The 23051-nt window shown below is 48.5% G+C and overlaps 1 protein-coding gene across 1 annotated transcript in view; it reads right to left on the bottom strand.

Annotated features, from left to right (window-relative positions):
* CDYL2 (chromodomain Y like 2) overlaps nt 1–23051 on the bottom strand; it is a 191381-nt gene that overhangs the window by 7696 nt on the left and 160634 nt on the right. The window contains exons 3-4 of the mRNA XM_007452548.1: nt 17847–18064; nt 6809–6981 (exon numbers count right to left, since the gene is read on the bottom strand). Coding sequence (XP_007452610.1) covers nt 6809–6981; nt 17847–18064 — 391 coding nt within the window. The remainder of the gene's footprint in view (nt 1–6808; nt 6982–17846; nt 18065–23051) is intronic.

Genomic DNA, 23051 nt, shown 5'->3' with positions numbered 1-23051 from the left:
CCGCCACAAGCCCTCTCATCTTGACAAGCTTGGCAATCTTGGAAGACCTTTGTTGAGCCACAAGACGGAAGGAGTTTGAGTTCCTGAGTCACCACTTGGAGGATAGTCATGGGCTGATCAGTAACTCCTGTTCTGGGTTCACATATATGTGAGGTAAATTTCTATCACAGCTGAGCTGTTATATACATTTGGGGTTCTTTTGTTACAGCAGCTAATACTTAACTAATACAAATGTCGAGCTGATTCATCCCTTCTCAGTTGATACTATTCCCCCCGAATTCTTATCAAAAGATGTGAGTATCACAGTGATACACTGGGATCAGATTGAACTGTGAGAAGACTGCTTAATACTCCACTGGGGTAGGAGGTATCTTAGGACCTACATGTTGTCATGAAAGTACACGCCCAGGCTTGAGACGTCAGATTTCCTGACATCCGTGTGATTCTGTGAGTAGATTCTCTGTGAGGTATCTCAGTCACTGCTGCCCCACTGTGGCTGATCCCAGAAGGATACTGCTACCCAGAGGGAGACCTGGCACCACGGCCTTCTGAGTCCCGGTTTTCCAGTGGCCAATCTCCTGGCTTGACTTTCTAACTTCATGGCTTCAGTCACTGGTTTTAACAAGTGCTTTTTCAAATGCAATTTGGAGTCTGCAGGAGATGTGGGGCTTCCTTGTAGGGTCCTTGGAACCACAGGGTTTGGGTATTCTTAACAGATGTTCTACTCCTAAATCCCCTCATACGATTCCAGGATCTTGGATCTCAGCGTTGGGAAGGACTTTAAGAGGCACGGAGCCATATGACAAACCCACAGCCAACAGTGTCCTCAATGGTGAAAAACTGAAAGCATTTCCACTAAGATCAGGAACAAGACAAGGTTGCCCACTCTCACCACTCTTATTCAACATAGTTTTGGAAGTTTTAGCCACAGCAATCAGAGAAGAAAAAGAAATAAAAGGAATCCAAATTGGAAAAGAAGAAGCAAAGCTGTCACTGTTTGCAGATGACATGATTCTATACATAGAGAATCCTAAAGACGCTACCAGAAAGCTACTAGAGCTAAACAATGAATTTGGTAAAGTAGCACGATACAAAATTAATGCACAGAAATCTCTGGCATTCCTATACACTAATGATGAAAAATTTGAAAGTGAAATCAAGAAACACTCTCATTGACCATTGCAACAAGAAGAATAAAATACCTAGGAATAAACCTACCTAAGGAGACAAAAGACCTGTATGCAGAAAATTATAAGACACTGATGAAAGCAATTAAAGATGATACAAACAGATGGAGAGATATACCATGTTCTTGGATTGGAAGAATCAACATTGTGAAAATGACTCTACTACCCAAAGCAAGCTACAGATTCAATGCAATCCCTATCAAACTACCACTGGCATTTTTCACAGAAATAGAACAAAAACTTTCACAATTTGTATGGAAACACAAAAGACCCTGAACAGCCAAAGCAATCTTGAGAACGAAAAATGGAGCTGGAGGAATCAGGCTCCCTGGCTTCAGACTACACTACAAAGCTACAGGAATCAAGACAGTATGGTACTGACACAAAAACAGAAATATAGATCAATGCAACAGGACAGAAAGCCCAGGATAAACCCACGCACATATGGTCACCTTGTCTTTGAAAAAGGAGGCAGGAATGTACAGTGGAGAAAGGACAGCCTCTTCAATAAGTGGTGCTGGGAAAACTGGACAGGTACATGTAAAAGTATGAGATTAGAACACTCCCTAACACCATACACAAAAATAAGCTCAAAATGGATTAAAGACCTAAATGTAAGGCCAGAAACTCTCAAACTCTTAGAGGAAAACATAGGCAGAACACTCTATGACATAAATCACAGCAAGATCCTTTTTGACCCACTTCCTAGAGAAATGGAAATAAAAACAAAAATAAACTAATGGGACCTAATGAAACTTCAAAGCTTTTGCACAGCAAAGGAAACCAGAAACAAGACCAAAAGACAACACTCAGAATGGGAGAAAATATTTGCAAATGAAGCAACTGACAAAGGATTCATCTCCAAAATTTACAAGCAGCTCATGCAGCTCAATAACAAAAAAACAAACAACCCAATCCAAAAATGGACAGAAGACCTAAACAGACATTTCTCCAAAGAAGATATACAGACTGCCAACAAACACATGAAAGAATGCTCAACATCATTAATCATTAGAGAAATGCAAATCAAAACTACAATGAGGTATCACCTCATACCGGTCAGAATGGCCATCATCAAAAAGTCTAGAAACAATAAATGCTGGAGAGGGTGTGGAGAAAAGGGAACACTCTTGCACTGCTGGTGGGAATGTGAATTGGTACAGCCACTATGGAGAACAGTATGGAGGTTCCTTAAAAAACTACAAATAGAACTACTATATGACCCAGCAATCCCACTACTGAGCATATACCCTGAGAAAACCATAATTCAAAAAGAGTCATGTACCAAAATGTTCATTGCAGCTCTATTTACAATAGCCAGGAGATGGAAACAACCTAAGTGTCCATCATCGGATGAATGGATAAAGAAGATGTGGCACATATATACAATGGAATATTACTCAGCCATAAAAAGAAACGAAACTGAGTTATTTGTAGTGAGGTAGATGGACCTAGAGTCTGTCATACAGAGTGAAGTAAGTCAGAAAGAGAGAGACAAATACCATATGCTAACACATATATATGGCATCTAAGGGAAAAAAAAATGTCATGAAGAACCTAGGGGTAAGACGGGAATAAAGACACAGACCTACTAGAGAATGAACTTGAGGACCCGGGGAGGGGAAAGGGTAAGCTGTGACAAAGTGACAGAGAGGCATGGACATATATACACTACCAAACGTAAAATAGATAGCTAGTGGGAAGCAGCCGCATAGCACAGGGAGATCAGCTCGGTGCTTTCTGACCGCCTGGAGGGGTGGGATAGGGAGGGTGGGAGGGAGGGAGACGCAAGAGGGAAGAGATATGGGAACATATGCATATGTATAACTGATTCACTTTGTTATAAAGCAGAAACTAACACACCACTGTAAAGCAATTACACTCCAATAAAGATGTTAAAAAAAAAAAAAAAAAAAAAGAGGCATGGAGCCCAATCTTCCACTTGTGCAGAATCCCCTCCACAGCCTCCCGAGGACGCATCATGGCCTCTGTTGAATATTCTCAATGAAGAGGGTCCATCCCTATAAAGGCGCCTCCCTGCCGAGGCCCTTATGTGGGCGCCTCCGATACTCCTATTGGCTCTGCTTCACCATCCACACGACAGTTCTTCCAGAATTCACCTGGGCCCTCATGACTTTCCAGAAGCTTCCCCTTCCAGACTCAGAGACTTTCATGCTATTGTTTCCAACCTGAGCTCTGTGCAGGGACACCAAGGACCCCCGAGGAGGGCTAAGGGGCCCAGGTGTGCTCAGCTCCGACCCTCCACCCCCAAGCTCCCCTGTTTCAGTCCAGCAGCCTCATGAATTCATTTCCTTGATATAAAAATGTGATGCACAGACTGCTCTCCCCATCCTTTTCCTCTCACCTCAAGCAGTAGACCTCTATCGCGAGGGCCCGCCGGATGTGGGAGCCAGACAACACACAGGATATTGCATTACAGACACTGCCGTTCAGAGAGCTGATGCTGGTCTGCGTGGTGGGGCTGCGCTGGGGAGATGGCTGGCCGTCTTCCCCCCGCGTCAGAGTGCCTCAGGCTGACACCAGCCCTCGCTTCTCCCTCCCGGGCTGATATGGCAGAAGGAGCAGGAACTTCGGGGTCTGAAAGACTTGGGGTCAAGTCTCAACACCGCCCGTCACTAGTGGGGAGACCTCGGACAAGTTACCCAGTCTCTGGAGCCTCATTTTACTTCTTGGAAAATGGGAAAGCCAGTGGGGTGTCCACAAGAATTAAATGCGATGGTCCACCAGAGGCACCAGCACACTGCCTGGCACACAGGCCACTGTTATCACGGTCGGCACATCGGCTAGGGAGGGTGGACACAGCTTTCATTCCATTCTCAGTCATCTGTAATCTGCTCACCTGGCCTGAAGGAGACTCAGCAAAATTCTGCACACGGGGATGTCTGGATTTCACCTGGAGCACTTGGCAACTGTGACCCCGTTATCCAGTCCCTTTAACCGGAGCCGTACAGTGTGCAGCCCTCCCATTGCCAAAGTTCAGAGCCAAGGCAGCCGGGACGGGGCCCGTGAGCACCAGGTACACACGGTGACAACCATCCTGGGCCGCCCCCAGAAGCCCACTCCATAGTCAAACCCAGGCTTAGCTAGAACTTGTGGCTGGAAGTAACACGAGTAACAATGAAAATAATTCCTTACACTTATTCTATAAGTACTCATTCTGGGCCAGGCATGGGTCAAGTATTGCACACCAGTTATCTGATTCCTCTTTGCCCCAGCAGCCTGCCAGCAGGCCACCACATCCCCTGTGAGGAGTTCAGGTGAGGGCAGCCTCTCCCTGATTGGGCGGACAGCTTTGCTTGGATCCTGGATAGAGGCGTCTTCGGAATGAGTCATCTGAGCTCTTCCCACATCTGCCAGTCCATTCAGCGAACATCTGCAGAGGCAACACAGCTTCCCGGGCCATGTTGCGCGCATGTCTTCCTTACGAAACTTTGAGGATGGGAAGGGAGCGCTGCTGGGGGTACTGTGGCTGCGTGGCCCAGCCGAGCGCATGCGTGTGCCGGGAGAATTGCAAGGGATGCCCGCAGGTGATAAGGTCCTGTGGCCAAAATATGTCTCAGCCATGCCAGATTGTGAACGAAGCTCTTTCACAAGAGACTGCTCAGACAGTAAATACGTTAACGTGCCTGGAAAATGCGCAGGAGTGGGGACAGAACTCATTTATTGACAGAGCCCTTCGCTCACGATGCTGCTCTGGAAAGCTACAGAACAGTCTCTGGGGAAGGTTTCTCTGCACTGTGTTCCTGAAACTTCTGGCGTGCTCAGTCAAAGTGCAGAAGCCTCTTGGTTACTACGGGGCGGGGGTTCTCAACCCTGTCTTCGTATTAGAAGCACCCAGGGAACTTTAAAACCCCCACCTCACACACATTAACTCAGAAGCTCCTGGAGGGACGGCCGAGCAGCTGGGTTTTGGAAAAGCTCACTGGGCTGAGAACTGGTGGCCCAGGGGACACCCCCACTCCGTCTCCCTGGGTCCCTGCCAGCCCACGAACTAGGAAACCCCGCTTCCTCTGCCGCCTTTCCCTTTGCTCTGCCTAAGAGAAACTCTCCTTCCTGAGGAGACGGCAACTGTCTGGGCTCCCCTGACTGCGTTTCTCCAGAGATGAGGTCCTGCGTTCAGCACCTCCTCCAGTTTGGGACTCCAGCTAACGCCACCAGTGAAATTCGTAAACCAGGTGAAGGCTACAGCCACGACTTTCCTCAGGCCACAGAGGTAGGCGCCCCATCTCTGATAGTCCCATAAATGAGGAGGGACGCTTATGGGGGACCCTGCTGGTCCCCTCACTATGTGACAAGGTGCCTGTGAAAGGACACAGCCGAGTGGAGCAAAGAACAAACCGCCGTGTACACGGCTGGGCTATCCGCACGTGGGCAGCTGGAGAGCAGCCTGAAACCACGACGCCTTTTCTAATAACTGCCTTCAGGTAGCCCACGTCTCTTCCAGCAAGAATTCTGCCACAGGAAGTGCACAGGGGTTTTAGAGCAGAGATTCTAGGGGATGCTTCCCCCTAAAGAGGGACTCGGAACCCCACATGTGCAGGCGTCCCTGTGTCACCTCTTGGAGGCTCTGCATCCCCTGGAAGCCTCCCTTGCCTGTGGGAATCAGCTTCCGGGAGACGCTGCCAGAGCCCAGTGAGACTGGAGGCCACAGAAAATCCCTGACACGCAGCCTGAGGCTCCACGACTCCACGCAGAGTAACTGCTCCTTTTCAAGGGACCAGGAGGCGTCACTGAACCGTGGCTCGTCTGAGGACCACATAAGATGCAGCAGTGGGCATATGTGCCCTTCCCAGGATGGAGGACCCGTGACAACCTTGCTGGAAATCACTATCACTTGCTTTTGACAAATGCATAAAGAATGGGGAAATAACTACCCTTCAGTGTCCCAGAGGAGACACTGATCTTTGGGATTGGATGTCACCCCGAGGATCCCACTTTTTGCCCCAAAGGCAATAAGACAGTGGGGGAAACATTCCCCACCCCACTGGATCTGCATATACACAGCTCCCCACATCCATCCTCCCCCCCAGGGCTGAGCCACGTCAGCTCCAGGAGGCAGGGACCCCCAGAAAAACAAAGATTTCACCATCAGGCAGAGGGTGGGAGTAGCGTGTATAATACTTGGGCATTACCAGACACTGGGCTTAGTATAAAGAAATAAAATCTCTTTTTGATCAAAAGAATAAAGTGGGATATAAACTAGAGTGTAAAAGCATCCCTAATTTTGGCAGGAAAACACTGGATGCCCAATTAAAATCTGAATTTCAGATAAACATCAAATAATTTTTTTAGTATATGTATATCCCACGTACTGCATTGGGTTGGGATATACCTATGCTTTAGGAAATGTTTCATTGTTTGAAATTCCAATTTAACCGAGCAGTCTGTATTTTTTTTATTATTAATTTTTTTGGCTGCACCGCGCAGCATGTGGGATCTTAGTTGCCCAACTAGGGATGGAACCCGTGCCCCCAGCCATGGAAGCGTGGAGTCTTAACCACTGGACCACCAGGGAAGTCCCTGAGCAGCCTGTATTTTTCAGTGGTAAACGTGGCAGCCCGAGGCAGGTCCCCAAGTGTTCGAACATGAGCAGGGCTCACCTGATGGCCTCTGCAATCCGGGTGCTCTCCTTCCTCCGGTCACTGGACAACCGGCCAATTAGGTAGGAGTAATCCAGGCCACTGCAGAACACGCTGCCCACGGCGCTAAGCAGCAGCAGTTTGCTGTCGTCCGTGGCCGCGTTGCAGAGCGCGCGCCGCACCTCCTTCATGATCTGTGGGCAGAGACGGATTTGCCGGGGTGAGTGTCCATTTGTAAACCAGGGGCCTTCAGACCTATGCCGACCCCTGGGTGCAGAGGCCAGTCAGTCTACTCGGCCTGCACAGGGATCCTCCCCTGAACAGACGCCACATCCAGACCAAGCAATGAAACGCCAAACCAGACACCCTGCACCATCCAGGAAGCAGCACAGAGCGCTAAGGAGGTGCCAGTGGGGTCACTGGCTGCAGACTCAGAAGCCTGGCGTGGAGCCATCTAAGCCCTGGTAAATCTCTGCAGATCTTCCCCCAGTGTTCGCTTGTTTAGCCCTTTCCGAGGGGTGCAAAAATATTCCTGTGCACAGCCCAGGTGAGGTATATTAGCCATCACTAGAAGGCCCGGTTTAATTACACACTTCCTTACCCTAAACTCCACTAAGATGCTCACGTGGCTCACAGGTGGCACGTAGGAAGTGGGCTTTGGCAACAGACCCATAACGTTTTCCAGGTGCTGAGGAAAATAACCATTAAACACGTATTCTGTATCCAGCTAAACCATCATTCAAAGGCAAGGGTAAAGAGTAGGCATTTTCAGTTAAAAGAATGTCTGCCACCCTTAGGCCCTCACTGAAAGAACTAAAAAAGGATGCACTTCAAGAAGAAGAAAACCATGTTCAGAAAGAAAAACTGACATATAAGGAATAGCAACCGGCACAGAAAGTGGAGAATGTGTTAGTAAATCAACACAAGAATTGACTGTAGGGCTTCCCTGGTGGCGCAGTGGTTGAGAGTCCGCCTGCCGATGCAGGGGACACGGGTTCGTGCCCCGGTCCAGGAAGATCCCACATGCTGAGGAGCGGCTGGGCCCGTGAGCCATGGCCGCTGAGCCTGCGCGTCCGGAGCCTGTGCTCCACAGCGGGAGAGGCCACAGCAGTGGGAGGCCCGCGTACCGCAAACAAAACAAAACAAAAGAATTGACTGTAAAAATCCTCATACTGAGAGTGGCTAATTGGAGGCTGGGGTTTTGCACAAGGTAGAACTATAGCCATAGGCAATAACATTGGGTTAGATGACGAGAGTTAGGGCGTGCCGAGGTTATGCGTCTGGGAGTGGTGCAAAGGGTCATGATCACGTTTAGGCTCCGTGTACATAGCTTAAGGAAAACTTCTCAAAAGTATGTGAATTACAACGAATGGCTGCAGGGGAGGGGCAAAATAAAGAAAGCTCCATCACTCAATCCAACAGAAGTTAGGGAAGCCGGAAAAATAAGTGCAAAAAGTGCCCGGTAAGAAAAAACAAGGCATTTACTTGCCTGAGTGGAGCTGACAGTCCAACAGGAGAGACAGTAAAGGAACAGGCTTTTAAAGGATTGTTATTAATTATTCAAAAGGCAGAATCACAGGGTATAGTGGGGAAATTTTATGAGAGCATTGTTTTTTTGTTGTTGTTGGGTTTTTTTTGGCGATACGTGGGCCTCTCACTGTCGTGGCCTCTCCCCTTGCCGGACGCGCAAGCTCAGCGGCCATGGCTCCGCGGCACGTGGGATCCTCCCGGACCGGGGCACGAACCCGTATCCCCTGCATCGGCAGGCGGACTCTCAACCACTGCGCCACCAGGGAGGCCCGAGAGCATTGTTTATTAAACTGTACTTTAAATGACACACAGCCCCGCCGCCCCGCTTAATCAAGCACTTTAGAGGGGTCAGGGATTGCATCTGTTAACTTCCACGTAACATTTTACTCCAAACAAAATTCCTGTAAGGTAGGGAATGGTATCCCAATGTTGCAGATGAAGCAAGGAAGACTCCGAGAAGCGAAGTAAGTGGTTCAAGGTCACCAGTAAGAGGCAGAACCAGGATGCGAATCTCACCCCTACGTCCCTTCTCTGTCCACAACTGCACACTGTAGGATGACTTAAATAAATGGATGAGTCTTAGTGGAAAAAAACCCAGGCCTAGACGTCAATCTGAATCACGACTCTCGGGGTCTGAGCTCTGTGAGGAGGATGGGAGAAATATTTTCCGCTCTTAACAGGGGATAAGCCACAGATACTCACTTGGAACATCCGAAAAGCTAACAGGCCACTATCATGCGGGTCCTTTAATCCATCTGACTCCAGAAATAGACACACTCTCACCTAGAGATGAACTCTATTTCTCCGAGAGGCAAAGAAAACCCTGCTCTGAAGACATGAGCTGCACTTCTGCGTGTGACGCTCCACGCGAGGGCACACGTACTTGTCAATTAGTAAAAACAAAATCAAACACGGCGGCTGCCTCCTCTACGAATTAAGTGGAAAGTGGCTTTGTGTTTTGTTCATACAACGAAAGTACATACTTACATTTTTAATTTTAAAAATTTCTCGTGTTGATAATCCAATTTGGACTGATGGCTAAGGCGCCACCTTCTCGAAGGACCACGCCCCATCCCACCACCAATTTTATAATGTAAGTGGTGTGTTTAGAGTAAAAGGTTCTAAAATTATTACACACTCCTTTGCCTTCTTAAACAGAACACACGGCACACGTGTAACTACCGCTCCACGGCAAGTGCTATAGCCTGTAAAGGAGCAGTCCCCTCAGAGGCTCCCAGCGCATGCTTCTGCGACAAAAGGTGCCAGACCGTGGTGCCTTTGGAAGTCCCAGGTCCGTTCTGGAGATTCACTGCCCCTGCTCTGCGCTTGCCAGCCACTACCTGCTCCTGTGTGAGTGTCTGCTAGAGAAAGCATGCTCCTCCCTGCCATTTCTACCTTTCGATCTGCCACGGGTTGGAAGCAGATGACCAAATCCATTAAAAGTGGGTATAGGGCTTCCCTGGTGGCACAGTGGTTGAGAGTCCGCCTGCCGATGCAGGGGACGCGGGTTCGTGCCCCGGTCCGGGAGGATCCCACGTACCGTGGAGCGGCTGGGCCCGTGAGCCATGGCCGCTGAGCCTGAGCGTCCAGAGCCTGTGCTCCACAACGGGAGAGGCCACAACAGTGAGAGGCCCGCGGACCGCAAAAAAAAAAAAAAAAAAAGGATATAAAAAGGGAGCAGACCAGGGTCCCTCTCTCTCCTTCATCTTTACTTCCTGAACCCAGTCACCCAGGGCCCGTCTCAACTGTGACCACCCTCACAAAGGCCTTCCCAAATTACCCAGACAAAATGCCACCCCCTCCTTCCCCTGACACCCCAAGCACTTTAAATCCCTGCTCTGACACTTCTACAAACTCCCTGGTAGAACGTGTGTCTCCTTACTTTCTCCTGCCTCCTTCCTGATTTAAACCCCTGTGACAGGCAGCCTCTAAGGCCGCTGGTATTCACACTTGTGTGCAATCCCCTCCCCTCGAGTACAGACAGGACCTAGTGACCCACTTCTAACCGAGAGAATATGGTAAAGTGATGGGATGCCCCTTTCAAGAGGAGACTAAGATACAAGATGACGATAGCTTGTCTTGGCTGTCCTCTTTTTTTTTTTTCTGGCTGCACTGCGAGGCTTGCGGGATCTTAGTTCCCCAACCAAGGATTGAACCCGAGCCCTGGCAGTGAAAGCGCCAAGTCCTAACCACTGGACCACCTGGGAATTCCCTCGGCCGTCCTCTTTTGCTAAACCTCTTTCTTGGAGCTCTCGGTCCAGGGGATGCAGGCTGCCATGCTGTGAGTAGCCCTATGGAGAGGCTATGCCATAGTCCATGGGGAGTAGCCAATGACAGGGAACTGATGTCTCTGGCCAGTGAGGACCTGGGACCTGCCAGCAGCCAGCTGGAGGAGGCTGAAAGTGGAGCCTTCCCCAACGAGCCTTCATGTGAGACCGCAGCTGCAGCCAACACCTCAACTGCAGCCTTGTGGGAGACTCTGAGGCAGAAGCACCTAGCTAAGCCAAGCCAGAATGCTTGACCCTCACAGACTGTACTTGTTGTTTTAAGATGCTAAGTTTAGGGCAATGTGTTATGTGGTAATATAACTAATACCATCCCTTAAGAGTTTAAATAAGGACTTCCCTGGTGGCTCAGTGGTTAAGAATCCGCCTGCCAACCGAGGTCAGAATGCTTGACCCTCACAGACTGTACTTGTTGTTTTAAGATGCTAAGTTTAGGGCAATGTGTTATGTGGTAATATAACTAATACCATCCCTTAAGAGTTTAAATAAGGACTTCCCTGGTGGCTCAGTGGTTAAGAATCCGCCTGCCAACCGAGGTGACATGGGTTCGACCCTGGTCCGGGGAAGATCCCACATGCCACGGAGCAACTAAGCCCATGCGCCACAACTACTGAGCCTGTGCTCTAGAGCCTGCGAGCTACAACTACTGAGCCCACATGCCACAACTACTGAGCCCAGGTGCCACAACTACTGAACCTGCACGCCGCAACTATGGAGCCCACATGCTGCAACTACTGAAGCCCGTGCACCTAGAGCCCATGCTCCGCAGCAAGAGAAACCACCGTGATGAGAAGCCCACAAACAACGAAGAGTAGACCCCGCTCACCACAGCTAGAGAAAGCCCGTGCACAGCAACGAAGACCCAACAGAGCCAAAAAAAAAAAAAAAAAAAAGGATATAAAAAGGGAGCAGACCAGGGTCCCTCTCTCTCCTTCATCTTTACTTCCTGAACCCAGTCACCCAGGGCCCGTCTCAACTGTGACCACCCTCACAAAGGCCTTCCCAAATTACCCAGACAAAATGCCACCCCCTCCTTCCCCTGACACCCCAAGCACTTTAAATCCCTGCTCTGACACTTCTACAAACTCCCTGGTAGAACGTGTGTCTCCTTACTTTCTCCTGCCTCCTTCCTGATTTAAACCCCTGTGACAGGCAGCCTCTAAGGCCGCTGGTATTCACACTTGTGTGCAATCCCCTCCCCTCGAGTACAGACAGGACCTAGTGACCCACTTCTAACCGAGAGAATATGGTAAAGTGATGGGATGCCCCTTTCAAGAGGAGACTAAGATACAAGATGACGATAGCTTGTCTTGGCTGTCCTCTTTTTTTTTTTTCTGGCTGCACTGCGAGGCTTGCGGGATCTTAGTTCCCCAACCAAGGATTGAACCCGAGCCCTGGCAGTGAAAGCGCCAAGTCCTAACCACTGGACCACCTGGGAATTCCCTCGGCCGTCCTCTTTTGCTAAACCTCTTTCTTGGAGCTCTCGGTCCAGGGGATGCAGGCTGCCATGCTGTGAGTAGCCCTATGGAGAGGCTATGCCATAGTCCATGGGGAGTAGCCAATGACAGGGAACTGATGTCTCTGGCCAGTGAGGACCTGGGACCTGCCAGCAGCCAGCTGGAGGAGGCTGAAAGTGGAGCCTTCCCCAACGAGCCTTCATGTGAGACCGCAGCTGCAGCCAACACCTCAACTGCAGCCTTGTGGGAGACTCTGAGGCAGAAGCACCTAGCTAAGCCAAGCCAGAATGCTTGACCCTCACAGACTGTACTTGTTGTTTTAAGATGCTAAGTTTAGGGCAATGTGTTATGTGGTAATATAACTAATACCATCCCTTAAGAGTTTAAATAAGGACTTCCCTGGTGGCTCAGTGGTTAAGAATCCGCCTGCCAACCGAGGTGACATGGGTTCGATCCCTGGTCCGGGAAGATCCCACATGCCACGGAGCAACTAAGCCCATGCGCCACAACTACTGAGCCTGTGCTCTAGAGCCTGCGAGCTACAACTACTGAGCCCACATGCCACAACTACTGAGCCCAGGTGCCACAACTACTGAACCTGCACGCCGCAACTATGGAGCCCACATGCTGCAACTACTGAAGCCCGTGCACCTAGAGCCCATGCTCCGCAGCAAGAGAAACCACCGTGATGAGAAGCCCACAAACAACGAAGAGTAGACCCCGCTCACCACAGCTAGAGAAAGCCCGTGCACAGCAACGAAGACCCAACAGAGCCAAAAAAAAAAAAAAAGAGCTTCAATAAAATAGTATTCTACTCATCTGTTTAGCCCTATAACACCAGGAAACTGTGCATGTAACAGAATTTAATAAATGTTTGTTGGACTGAGTGAATGGTACAGTGTTTACCTCCTCAAGAAGTTTAGAGTCTAATGGAGGCAATAAGACATTTCACAAATTACCACACAGCTACACATACAATGACAACTGGGATGTGTCCCAGGAGGGAGAGTGCAGAGGCCATGAGAGACAGACATAACCTGGTCCAGGAGGGGAGGGAAGACTTCCCTGTGGAAGCAGTGGCTAAGCTGAGATACTTAGGAACAGCAAGGTTCAGCTAAGCCAGGAGGGAAGGAAGGCTTGTACCTTCCTTCAGAAGGACAGTCAGAAAGACAGGCATGTACGTACAAGGCCCTGGGGCAGGTGTGAGCATGAAAGAAAGCCAGGGTGACTAGAGTGCAGCGGGAGCGGAGAGTGGAAGTCCCAAATCCTTTCTTGAGATTCACTGCCCCTGCTCTGCACTTGCTAGCCACGTGATGTGAGATGAGGCTGGAGGGTGAGAAGCACCAGCCTCGCCAGCAACATTAGTTAAGGGTTTTGATTCTTATCAAGAACCATCAGGAGCCACTGATGTCTTTGAAGTGCATGTGTGTGTGTGTGGGGGGGGTGTGACTTGATCGTATTTGCATTTCTAACAGATCACTCTGCCTTCTGAAGAACGGATGACAGGGCAGGAAACGTGACAGTGGGCAGACTTGTTAGTAGGTTATTACAACAGTGTAGACAAAATAGCTAGTAGTGTGGACTCTCATGGTTGTGATGGAAACAGAAGGAAACATACGAGAGCTATTTAAGAATTAACTGGCTTGCAGACGGTGTGGATATAGCAGGTATGATCAAGAGGGTGTGAGGTGTGCCCCTGTGGAGGGTGGTGGTCTGTCTGCCGAGGCTGGGAGCCACCAAGAAAACCAGGAACAGAGTGAGGGCCTGAGGTCCTCTCCTAATGGGAAAGTGAATGAGCTTTTAATCACCAAGACTCTCAACAATCTATTTTTTCTGGCTCTTTCCTTAAGGGGCATTTTCATTATTTTCCTGGCTCTTTGCTATATTTCAGACAGGAGAAATATTACAACACACCTGCTAGCCTCAGAATCTAGTTAATACACCCAGTAATGTGTGAATTTCTGCCCATGAGGCCGATCCAGCCAATGTCACATATACAACTAGAAAAAGAATTCAGTTACGACCATGAAGGAGGCCTCCTTCCAGTCCCTCCATGAATGAGCAGGGCTGGGCCTGCTGGTGGCTGTTAAGTCACCTCCGTTTCATCTTAACAATGATAGGAACATTCACTGAATACCTCCTAGGTGCCAGGGACTCTGAGAGCCTCTTTTGCAGATATTATCTCTAATCCCACAGGGAAGATACTGTATAATTTCTGTAAATGAGAATGCTCAGAGAAGGAAAGTAATCCCAAGGTAACAGAAGAGGTAAATTAGTGGAAGGAGGGTTCAAACCTGGTCTGCTAGGCTCCTGCGCCCTGTATCCCTCCCTAACACCACCTCCTCATTTCAACAGGACCTTCATTTCGGGGCTACTTTACCCAGTTAGCCAATTTATCCATAGAGTCAATCCACTTTGGTTGCTGAGAGAGCTGAAAACACCCGATCAATGACTGTCTCTGTCTTCCTTCTGTTCTGACAGACACCAGTTAGGAGTGAACCCCCTAATTAACCAAGCCCGTGGCTCAGGAGGTGAGAACCCGGGCACCTTAAATCACTTGAATGCCACACGTTCCTGTGATGAGAAGGCAACAGTTAGTACACAGAGCTGCTCCAAAGAGACAGAATGAGCTGGGAGACTTCTCATTTATTCGGTCTATCAGAGGAAAATACTGCGCCTTTTTCAAGCACGCTTTTTTTTAAAAAAATAATAAACTTATTTATTTATTTATTTTTGGCTGCGCTGGATCTTTGTTGCTGTGCGTGGGCTTTCTCTAGTTGCAGCGAGCGGGGTCTACTCTTTGTTGCGGAGCGTGGGCTTCTCATTGCAGTGGCGTCTCTTGTTGCGGAGCACGGGCTCTAGGCGCACGGGCTTCAGTAGTTGTGGCGCGTGGGCTCAGTAGTTGTGGCTCGCAGGCTCTAGAGCACAGGCTCAGTAGTTGTGGCGCATGGGCTTAGTTGCTCCGCGGCATGTGGGGTCTTCCTGGACCAGGGCTGGAACCCATGTCCCCTGCACTGGCAGGCGGATTCTTAACCACTGCGCCACCAGGGAAGTCCCAAGCACCCTTTTTAAAAGTAGTGAAGTGAGGGCTTCCCTGGTGGCGCAGTGGTTGAGAGTCCGCCCGCCGATGCAGGGGACACGGGTTCGTGCCCCGGTCCGGGAGGATCCCACATGCCGCGGAGTGGCTGGGCCCGTGAGCCATGGCCGCTGAGCCTGCGCGTCCGGAGCCTGTGCTCCGCAGCGGGAGAGGCCACGGCAGTGAGAGGCCCGCGAACCACAAAAAAAAAAAAAAAAAAGTACTGAAGTAGAAAAAAAATCTAAGCAGAATCGGTCTCGTGTGAATGTTTCATGATGAGCTTAAAATAACAAGGCTTCCAGGTGTATAAACATGTGAAGGGCAGCCTTTGGGGTAAACCACAGACCCCAGACTCTGAGTCCTACAGAGGACTCAGTCCTACTGCAGAGGTCTACACAGCAGAGAACGCTGAGGTGGTTCTGCTGAAGGTGGAGTGGGGAGAGACCCCCAAAATACCATGCGTAGAAGAAGGGCAACGAGCAACCAGCAGCCCCCCTAACTCCACAGGCTTGAGCCGCTCTCTTCCCTCACAGGTTGACAAGCATTCCTGACTGTTACCCCAAAATCCCGAAAAAGAGCCACAGTCTATGTAAATCATAATGACAAGACACGTGATTGCAAGTTCAAGGACACAGCACCTCCCACTCCACCCACTTCAGGGGCCACCCTGAGTGCGCTGGACATACTGGGCAGTGCCAGGCCACTTAGCCATCTCCATCTGGCTGGGCAGCCACTCCTTGACTGTGTCCCACCTAAAAGAAAACACACCCCTGGGGTTCACCCTCCAGGTCTGCATTGCTACGGTGGACACTGGAGTGCGGGATATCAAGGGACAGGAAAAGGGGGTTTGCACTGAACTGTCTTCAATGGCCAGGCACTGGGCTGAGGGCCAGGACAAAAGGATGGGTGAAAGTGGTGAGGGTCCTGCCCTCCTGAAGCTCTGTGACCCCAGGCCTGTTCAGTTCTCTAGGCCTACCTTGTCTCCTCTGTAAGAGGTGGATCATAATAATCCTACATCAGAAGGGTACTGGTGGGATGAAATGGGATAAATAGCAAATATAAAGCCTGAAGAGCCACTACTAGCCACACCATAGTCATTTCTGTCATTGATCACTCTACGCCCTGCCCAGGTCAGTCCAGCTGGAGAAGACTGCTTAGATGCATGTCTTCCTACATTTGCACCGCTAACAATCTCTACATTGCTCCCTACTAAGTATCCCATATTCTGAATGGTGTTGTCTACCTAACTGCATTAAGCATTCCCTGTTTCCCTGTTCTATTCATCTAAGACATAAGTAGAATTAGCATTTTAAAATGTAATAAAGGAAAAAGATAAATTGGATTTCACCAACATTTTTAAAATTGTATATCAAAGACTGCTATCTAGAAAGGAAAAAGACAACCCATAGAATGGAAGTATCATAGCTCTGATAAGGGTCTAGTATCCAGAACATATAGAGAATGCTCAAAACTCAACAATAAAAAAAAAAAAAATCCCATTTTTAAAACTAGGCAAAGGATTTGAATAGACATCTCTCCAAAGAAGGTAGACAAATGGCCAAGAGGCACCTGAGAAGATGCCCAACATCATCAGTCACTAGGAAAATGCAAATCAAAACCACAATGAGACAGCACCTCACTTCCACTAAAACGGCTATAACAGAAAAGACAGACAATAATAAGTGCTGACAAAGATATGGAGTAATTGGGACCTTCACATACCACTGGTGGGGATGTAAAATGGTCCAGCCACTGGGAAAAATAGTTTGGCAGTTCCTCAAAAAGTCAAATATGGAGTTACTATATGGCCCAGCAATTCCATAACCAGGAATATATCCAAGAAAACTGAAAACATATGTTCACACAAAAACATATACACAAATGTCCATAACATTATTTTTCATGATAGCCCAAAGTGGAGACAATCCAAATGTCCCTCAACTGGAGAACTAATGGACAAAATGTGGCCTATCCACACATGGAAGAGGAATGAAGCACTGATCATGCTACCACGTGTAGAAACCCCCAAAACACCGTGCTGCGTGAAAGAAGCCAGTCATGGAAGACCATGTACTGTAGGATGCCATGCATACGAAATGTCCAGAATAGGTAAATCCATAGAGACAGAAGGGAGATTAGTGGTTGCTGGGGACTTGGGCCAGAGGAGAATGGAGTGACTGTTAATGGGCACAGGGTTTCCTTTGGGGGTGATGGAAATGTTCTGGAATTAGTGCCGATGGTTGCACAACCTTGTGACTATACTAAACACCACTGAATGGTACATTTTAAAAGGGTAAAATTTATGGTATGTGAATTACATCTCAATTAAAAAACTATAAGCGAGCTGAGTGAATATAATTCCATCTAAAGCAAAGAAATTTGACATATACTGATTATAATGCAGTTTCACTGGAAAAGCCCAAGATACGATGCTTGGTTTCTGGGGCTAATACTGACTAATTCTGTGACCACAATCAGTTTATTGAATCTCTCTGTTTACCGGGGTCTTCATCTTCAAAATGGGATAATATGGTTCCTGGTCATGAAGATCAGACGGATAACGTATGTAAGGTGATCAGGAAATTGGGTCCCGCGGTCAAGTCTGCACGAGTGTTGGCTGTCTCCATCAGCTCCTAAGGGCACAGAGAGAGAGCCAGCGCCCTACTGTGACTGCCTCAGAGTGACACCCAGCCCCCATTCTGCCCCCTCACCTCAGGGGTCAGCGCGTTGTTGTCCGAGGTCTGGCTGGACAGCAGGATGTGTGTGAAGCCCTCTTCCTTCCGCACGACAATGTCCCGAAAGCGACAGTTGCTTTCGTTCTGGCGGACGCTGTACCTGAGCCTCTTGTCAAAGACGTAGTCCTTCTCTGCTTCCAGCTTCCTCTTCACCGAGCTGTGCAGGTTTAGTCCCCCGTTGGTCAGAGCAGAGCCTTCCAAAATCAGAGGAACAAAGTGAGAAACTGACTGGGGAACAGTCACGCAGGAGTGTGATCAGAGAACGCTCAGATTTTCATGGAAAGGGTCCGATGTGGCTGGGACCCGTGCGCAGCTCTGTTCTGGGTGGTGAAGGGCCTGGGACTTAACGGCTACATCTCCAAACTTGGACGAGCACAGAGAGGGCTCTCTGCGAATGACCCCATGCAATCCTTGATTCCCTCTCCCACACATCCACCCGTGAGCACCCAGCTTCTGCATGGATGCCTTCGGCAACGGGGAACCCGCAATGGCCACGAAACAAAACAAACAAACAAAACCAAAGAACTGCAGCTTTACTCATAATAACCCCAAATCAGAAGCAACCAATATGCCCTTTACTAGGTGAATGGATAAACAAACTCTGGTTCATTCACACAATAGAATATTTGGCATAAAAAGGAATTCATTATCAAGCCACAAAAATATGAATGAATCTGAAATGCGTATTACTAAGAAGCCATTCCGAAAAAGCTACACATTACGTGATTCCAATTATGTGACATTCTAGAAAAGGCAAAAGTAGAGAAACAGTAAAAAGATCAGTGGTTGCCAGGGGTTCAGGTACAATAAGAGGAGGGTGGAATTGATGAAGCGTAGGGGATTTTTTTAGGGCAGTGAAACTACTCTATATGATACTGTGATGGTGAATATGAGACAAAAAGCATTTGTCGAAGCCTGAGGAACTACAGCACAGACAGTGAGCCTTAAAGTATGCAAAAATTTTTTTAAAAAATTAAAGAGATGAGGGGAATCCAAGGATGGAATGCAGAATGTGATAAAAGAATCTAACTGTATGACAAATGTATGAAGCCACCTCCCTGAAGGGGGGCAGGGGGGAAGGCGCTGACCTAAAAAACTTTAGGAATGAGTGGAGTCTGTAAAATTAAAGGCAAAATAACCTGCACAGAAGCAGTGTACTCCAGCTGACAAAGTTGATCACACGGAGGTAAGTACGAGTTAACAATTCTGACATTATACGTGAATGCTGGAGTTGAACAATTACATAAGTGGATGGCAGATACGGAGAAGGTTTTTCAGTGTTGCAGTGGCAGCTTACAGGTAAGCAAGGGGAGGGGGCTAGAATGAGCAACGTGGTAATGCATGAGCGTGGAAGACCTCAGTATGAACTCAATACAGATACAGATGGTTACATTCAGAAATATTTACAGATAAGCGTGTACAAACAGGTTAGTATATACATGTGTATTTCCTTGCTCTGTCAGCTGAGAGGGCCCAGAGTCTGACATCCCAATAGCAGTGAGCACACCTGGGGCCCACAGCTTGGTTTCATTCTCAATAAAGGGAACCAGGGCTCTCTGGAGAGATGGCTGATTCCAGGACTGGGGCAAGAAACGTGCAAGATAAGCTTGCAGAAGCTGAAAGGACGGAAGTACTAAAAACAAAAACAAAACAAAAAAAACCCACAATAAATAAATAATAATAACAACAACCTTCACAATGATGGGAGTATGCCAAAAGGACACAGGAGCCAACTGAAAGAGCTCCCCATGGCCAAAGACGGCAGAATTTGAGCAACGACTTAAAGTCGTATGTATTGCATTATAATTGAAAGCACAAAATAAATATCCATGAGTCCACACCAATATAATTAAATGAGACTGAATAAATGAATAAATGGGAGACAAGAGCCAAATCTCCCATGGAGAAGAATTCCAAACAGTTTATGTAGATGCTCTGCTCTCAAGGGGGTAGAACATAACTTCTTTAAGGGCGGGCTGCACAAAGTGACTTCCTTCCAAACAGTGTGGAAAGTTGGGGGGCTCAGGGGGGAGAATAACAGTGGAGAAACCTGACTGTGGCAGATGGAGAAGTCAAAGCCTTGCTGGCCACGTGATCGAGACCAACACCAACAGGGATAAGTCACGGCGTGGTGTGCACCCCTGACACGATGTGAGGAGAAGGGCGCTGGACCTCTGGGGTCTTCCTCTCAGAAACCTACAACCCCTGTCTAATCATGCAAAAAAGGTCAGACAAATCCCAATGGAGAACAGTTCTACAAACTACCTGATCAGTATACTTCAAAACTGTGAAGGTCATTAAAAACCAGGAAAGTCTGAGAAACTGTCACAGTGCAGAGGATCCTAAGGAAACATGACGACTAAATGTGATGTGGGATCAGGATCTTGGAACAGACGTTAGGATAAGGTATGGACTTTAGTTGATAATGATGCATCAATAGCAGTTCATCAGCTGTAACAAATGTACCACACTAGTGGAGAAGTTCATAATAATAGGAGAGACTGAGTACGGGGTATACATGACCTCTGTTATCTTTCCAAATTTTCTGGAAATCCAAAAAAGTGAAGTTTATTTTAAAGAGTACATTTTAAAATTAAGTTAACTTTAAAAAACAGAACAAAACAAAAACCCCCCAAGAAAACCACTTCCCAGGCAATTCTGACATACAGGCAGGTTTGAGACCCTGGACCAGGGGTTCTTACACTTTTTTTTTTTAAAGATCATGAACATCTTTGAAACACACCTATCTACCTACCTATCTACCTATCTATCTATCTATCTATCTATCTATCTGTCTATCTATCTATCTATCTATCTATCTTGGCTGTGCCGGGTCTTAGTTGCAGCATGTGGGATCTTTTAGTTGCAGCATGCGGACTTCTTAGTTTCATCATGCAAACTCTTAGTTGCAGCATGCATGCGGACCTAGTTCCCTGACCAGGGATCAACCCCAGGCCCCATGCATTGGGAGTGTGGAGTCTTACCACACTCCCACACTTACCACACTGGACCACCAGGGAAGTCCCCAGTTGTTCTTACACTTGAACAGGCATCCGGATCACCTGGAGAACTGTTAAACCAGCCTGCTGGGTCCACCCCATGCTGCTGCCCCTGCTGCAGTGACCAGGCTTTGAGAACCAGGGTCTGGATAACATCAAGGTGGACTCAGATTCTTAGTTAGCATGGGGGGGGGGCGGTCTTGGAATCTCAAGAACCAAGTCAAAGGCAGGGATCAGGAAATGCTTCCCTGGACCCTTTCCCTGCATACCCCGTCCCCACCCAGACGAGTGCCCAGCCCCAAAGGGGCACAGAAGCAGCAGTGCCTGTGCCACCTGACAGCCTCCAAGAAGCCTCCTCATTTCGTACTCTTCCATTAGCCACAGCAACTGGGCTTTGTCAAACACCATGATGTGGGTAAATGATTCAATGAACTCTGGAAAGTAAACGCGAGCATTTAATTAAAAGCCTTGTGTAAAGGGAGCTGTTTCTTCAGGGTCAACCTCAAAACCTCCAGCTCCTCAGAAGCTTCCTAATTAGCGCTGGCAGATCCGTGCTGGGGACCTGTTGGCAGAGGTCAGCGCATCATGGGAACTGCTCTTAGCGGCCACCAGCTCTTGCCCGTGAGAAGTCAGAAGCTCGGGGCTTGGGAAGGTCAGCGCTACCCGGGGCTGGGAGAGGTCTGATTAAACTCCTGCCCCACAACCAAGTCAAGGTGCTGCTTTACAATTATATTAAGGAGGAGGACCTGAGGGTTACCTTTTCTGAGCAGCTCCGTACGCTGCCTCTAAATTTCTCAACAGTCCTACGAAACTGCCATTCTCACTCCACTTTGCAGATAAGGAAAAGTGAGTAACTTGCTGGGAGCTGTGAAGGTTTTAAGTGGCAGAGCCAGGATTAGAGGCAGCTGCCTCTCCTTTTCTCCATTCATTCAAAATCTAATTAGGGGCTTCCCTGGTGGCGCAGTGGTTACGAATCCGCCTGCCAATGCAGGGGACACGGGTTCGAGACCTGGTTCAGGAAGATCCCACCTACCGCAGAGCAACTAAGCCCGTGCGCCACAGCTACTGAGCCTGCGCTCTAGAGCCCGCGAGCCACAGCTACTGAGCCCACGCACCTAGAACTCGTGCTCCGCAATAGGAGAAGCCACCGCAATGAGAAGCCTGCGCACCGCAACGAGGAGTAGCCCCCGCTCACTGCAACTAGAGAGAGCCCACACGCAGCAACCAAGACCCAATGCAGCCAAAAATAAAAATAGATAAATTTTAAAAAATCTAATTAGTTATCACCTCCTATGGGCCAGCTATAACACTAGATGTTGGAGATGAAACAAAAATCAGAGAAATAAGGTCCATGCCGTCCCAGAGCTTGCTTCAGGCGTGGGAGATGGAAAGTAAACAAGTAGACTAATAGTTAAAATAATGACAGATGGGAAAAGATAGGGTGACACGATAAAAAATATTGGGTGGGGGGGGGTTCTCTTGTGAAGGAGCCCATGGTCTTTCTGTTAAAGCATAAGGGGAAGCAGCCGTTAAGGAACCATCTGACCAAATAACCCATAAAACTATGTGAGGAAAACAGACCTGTTTATTCTCTATTAGGACACATGGCTCACATCTTCAATGGTGACTTGGAAGATGCACCATCTCTGGGCCAGGGAAGGGAGGAAGCCTCCGTGAGGGCCCGGATTCACTCACGTACAGCTGCGTTAAGTTACCTGTCTGGACCTAACTCTGACCTCACACGGAGGTGCTCTCAAGCCCGTTCCTCTTCTGGGGCACCATGCCTCTGGAGAGATGGGGGCAGGCTGGCAGGGAAGGCACCACGGGAAACAGAACATGCCGGAAGCATAGAAGTTTGGGGCTTTGCAGCCAGACAGCACGGGAATCCCAGCCCTGTGTTTGCTCATCAGGAGAAGCCAGGAAGCCACACGAGCCCTCGAGTGTCATCTCCTTCGTCATAAGATGGGGTTAGTGGTACCTGCTTTTCATGGTTGTTCGGAGCTAATTTAATTAAGGAACCGATATGGGATCAGCATGTGCCTGGCTCATTCTAGGCACTGCAGAAATGTTAGCTGAAGGATGCCAAGTCATTCCAAAAATGAGGAATTAGCTGGTGAGTCCTTGCAGCCCCGCCTCTCACAATCCCAGCACCACACACTCCCTCCAAGCCTGGGGAACAGAC

This window comes from Lipotes vexillifer, unplaced genomic scaffold (genome assembly GCF_000442215.2).
Source record: "Lipotes vexillifer unplaced genomic scaffold, Lipotes_vexillifer_v1.1 scaffold443, whole genome shotgun sequence".
NCBI lineage: Eukaryota > Metazoa > Chordata > Mammalia > Artiodactyla > Lipotidae > Lipotes > Lipotes vexillifer.
Note: the sequence above shows the minus strand (reverse complement) of the source record. Positions and strands in the feature narration are given on the sequence as shown.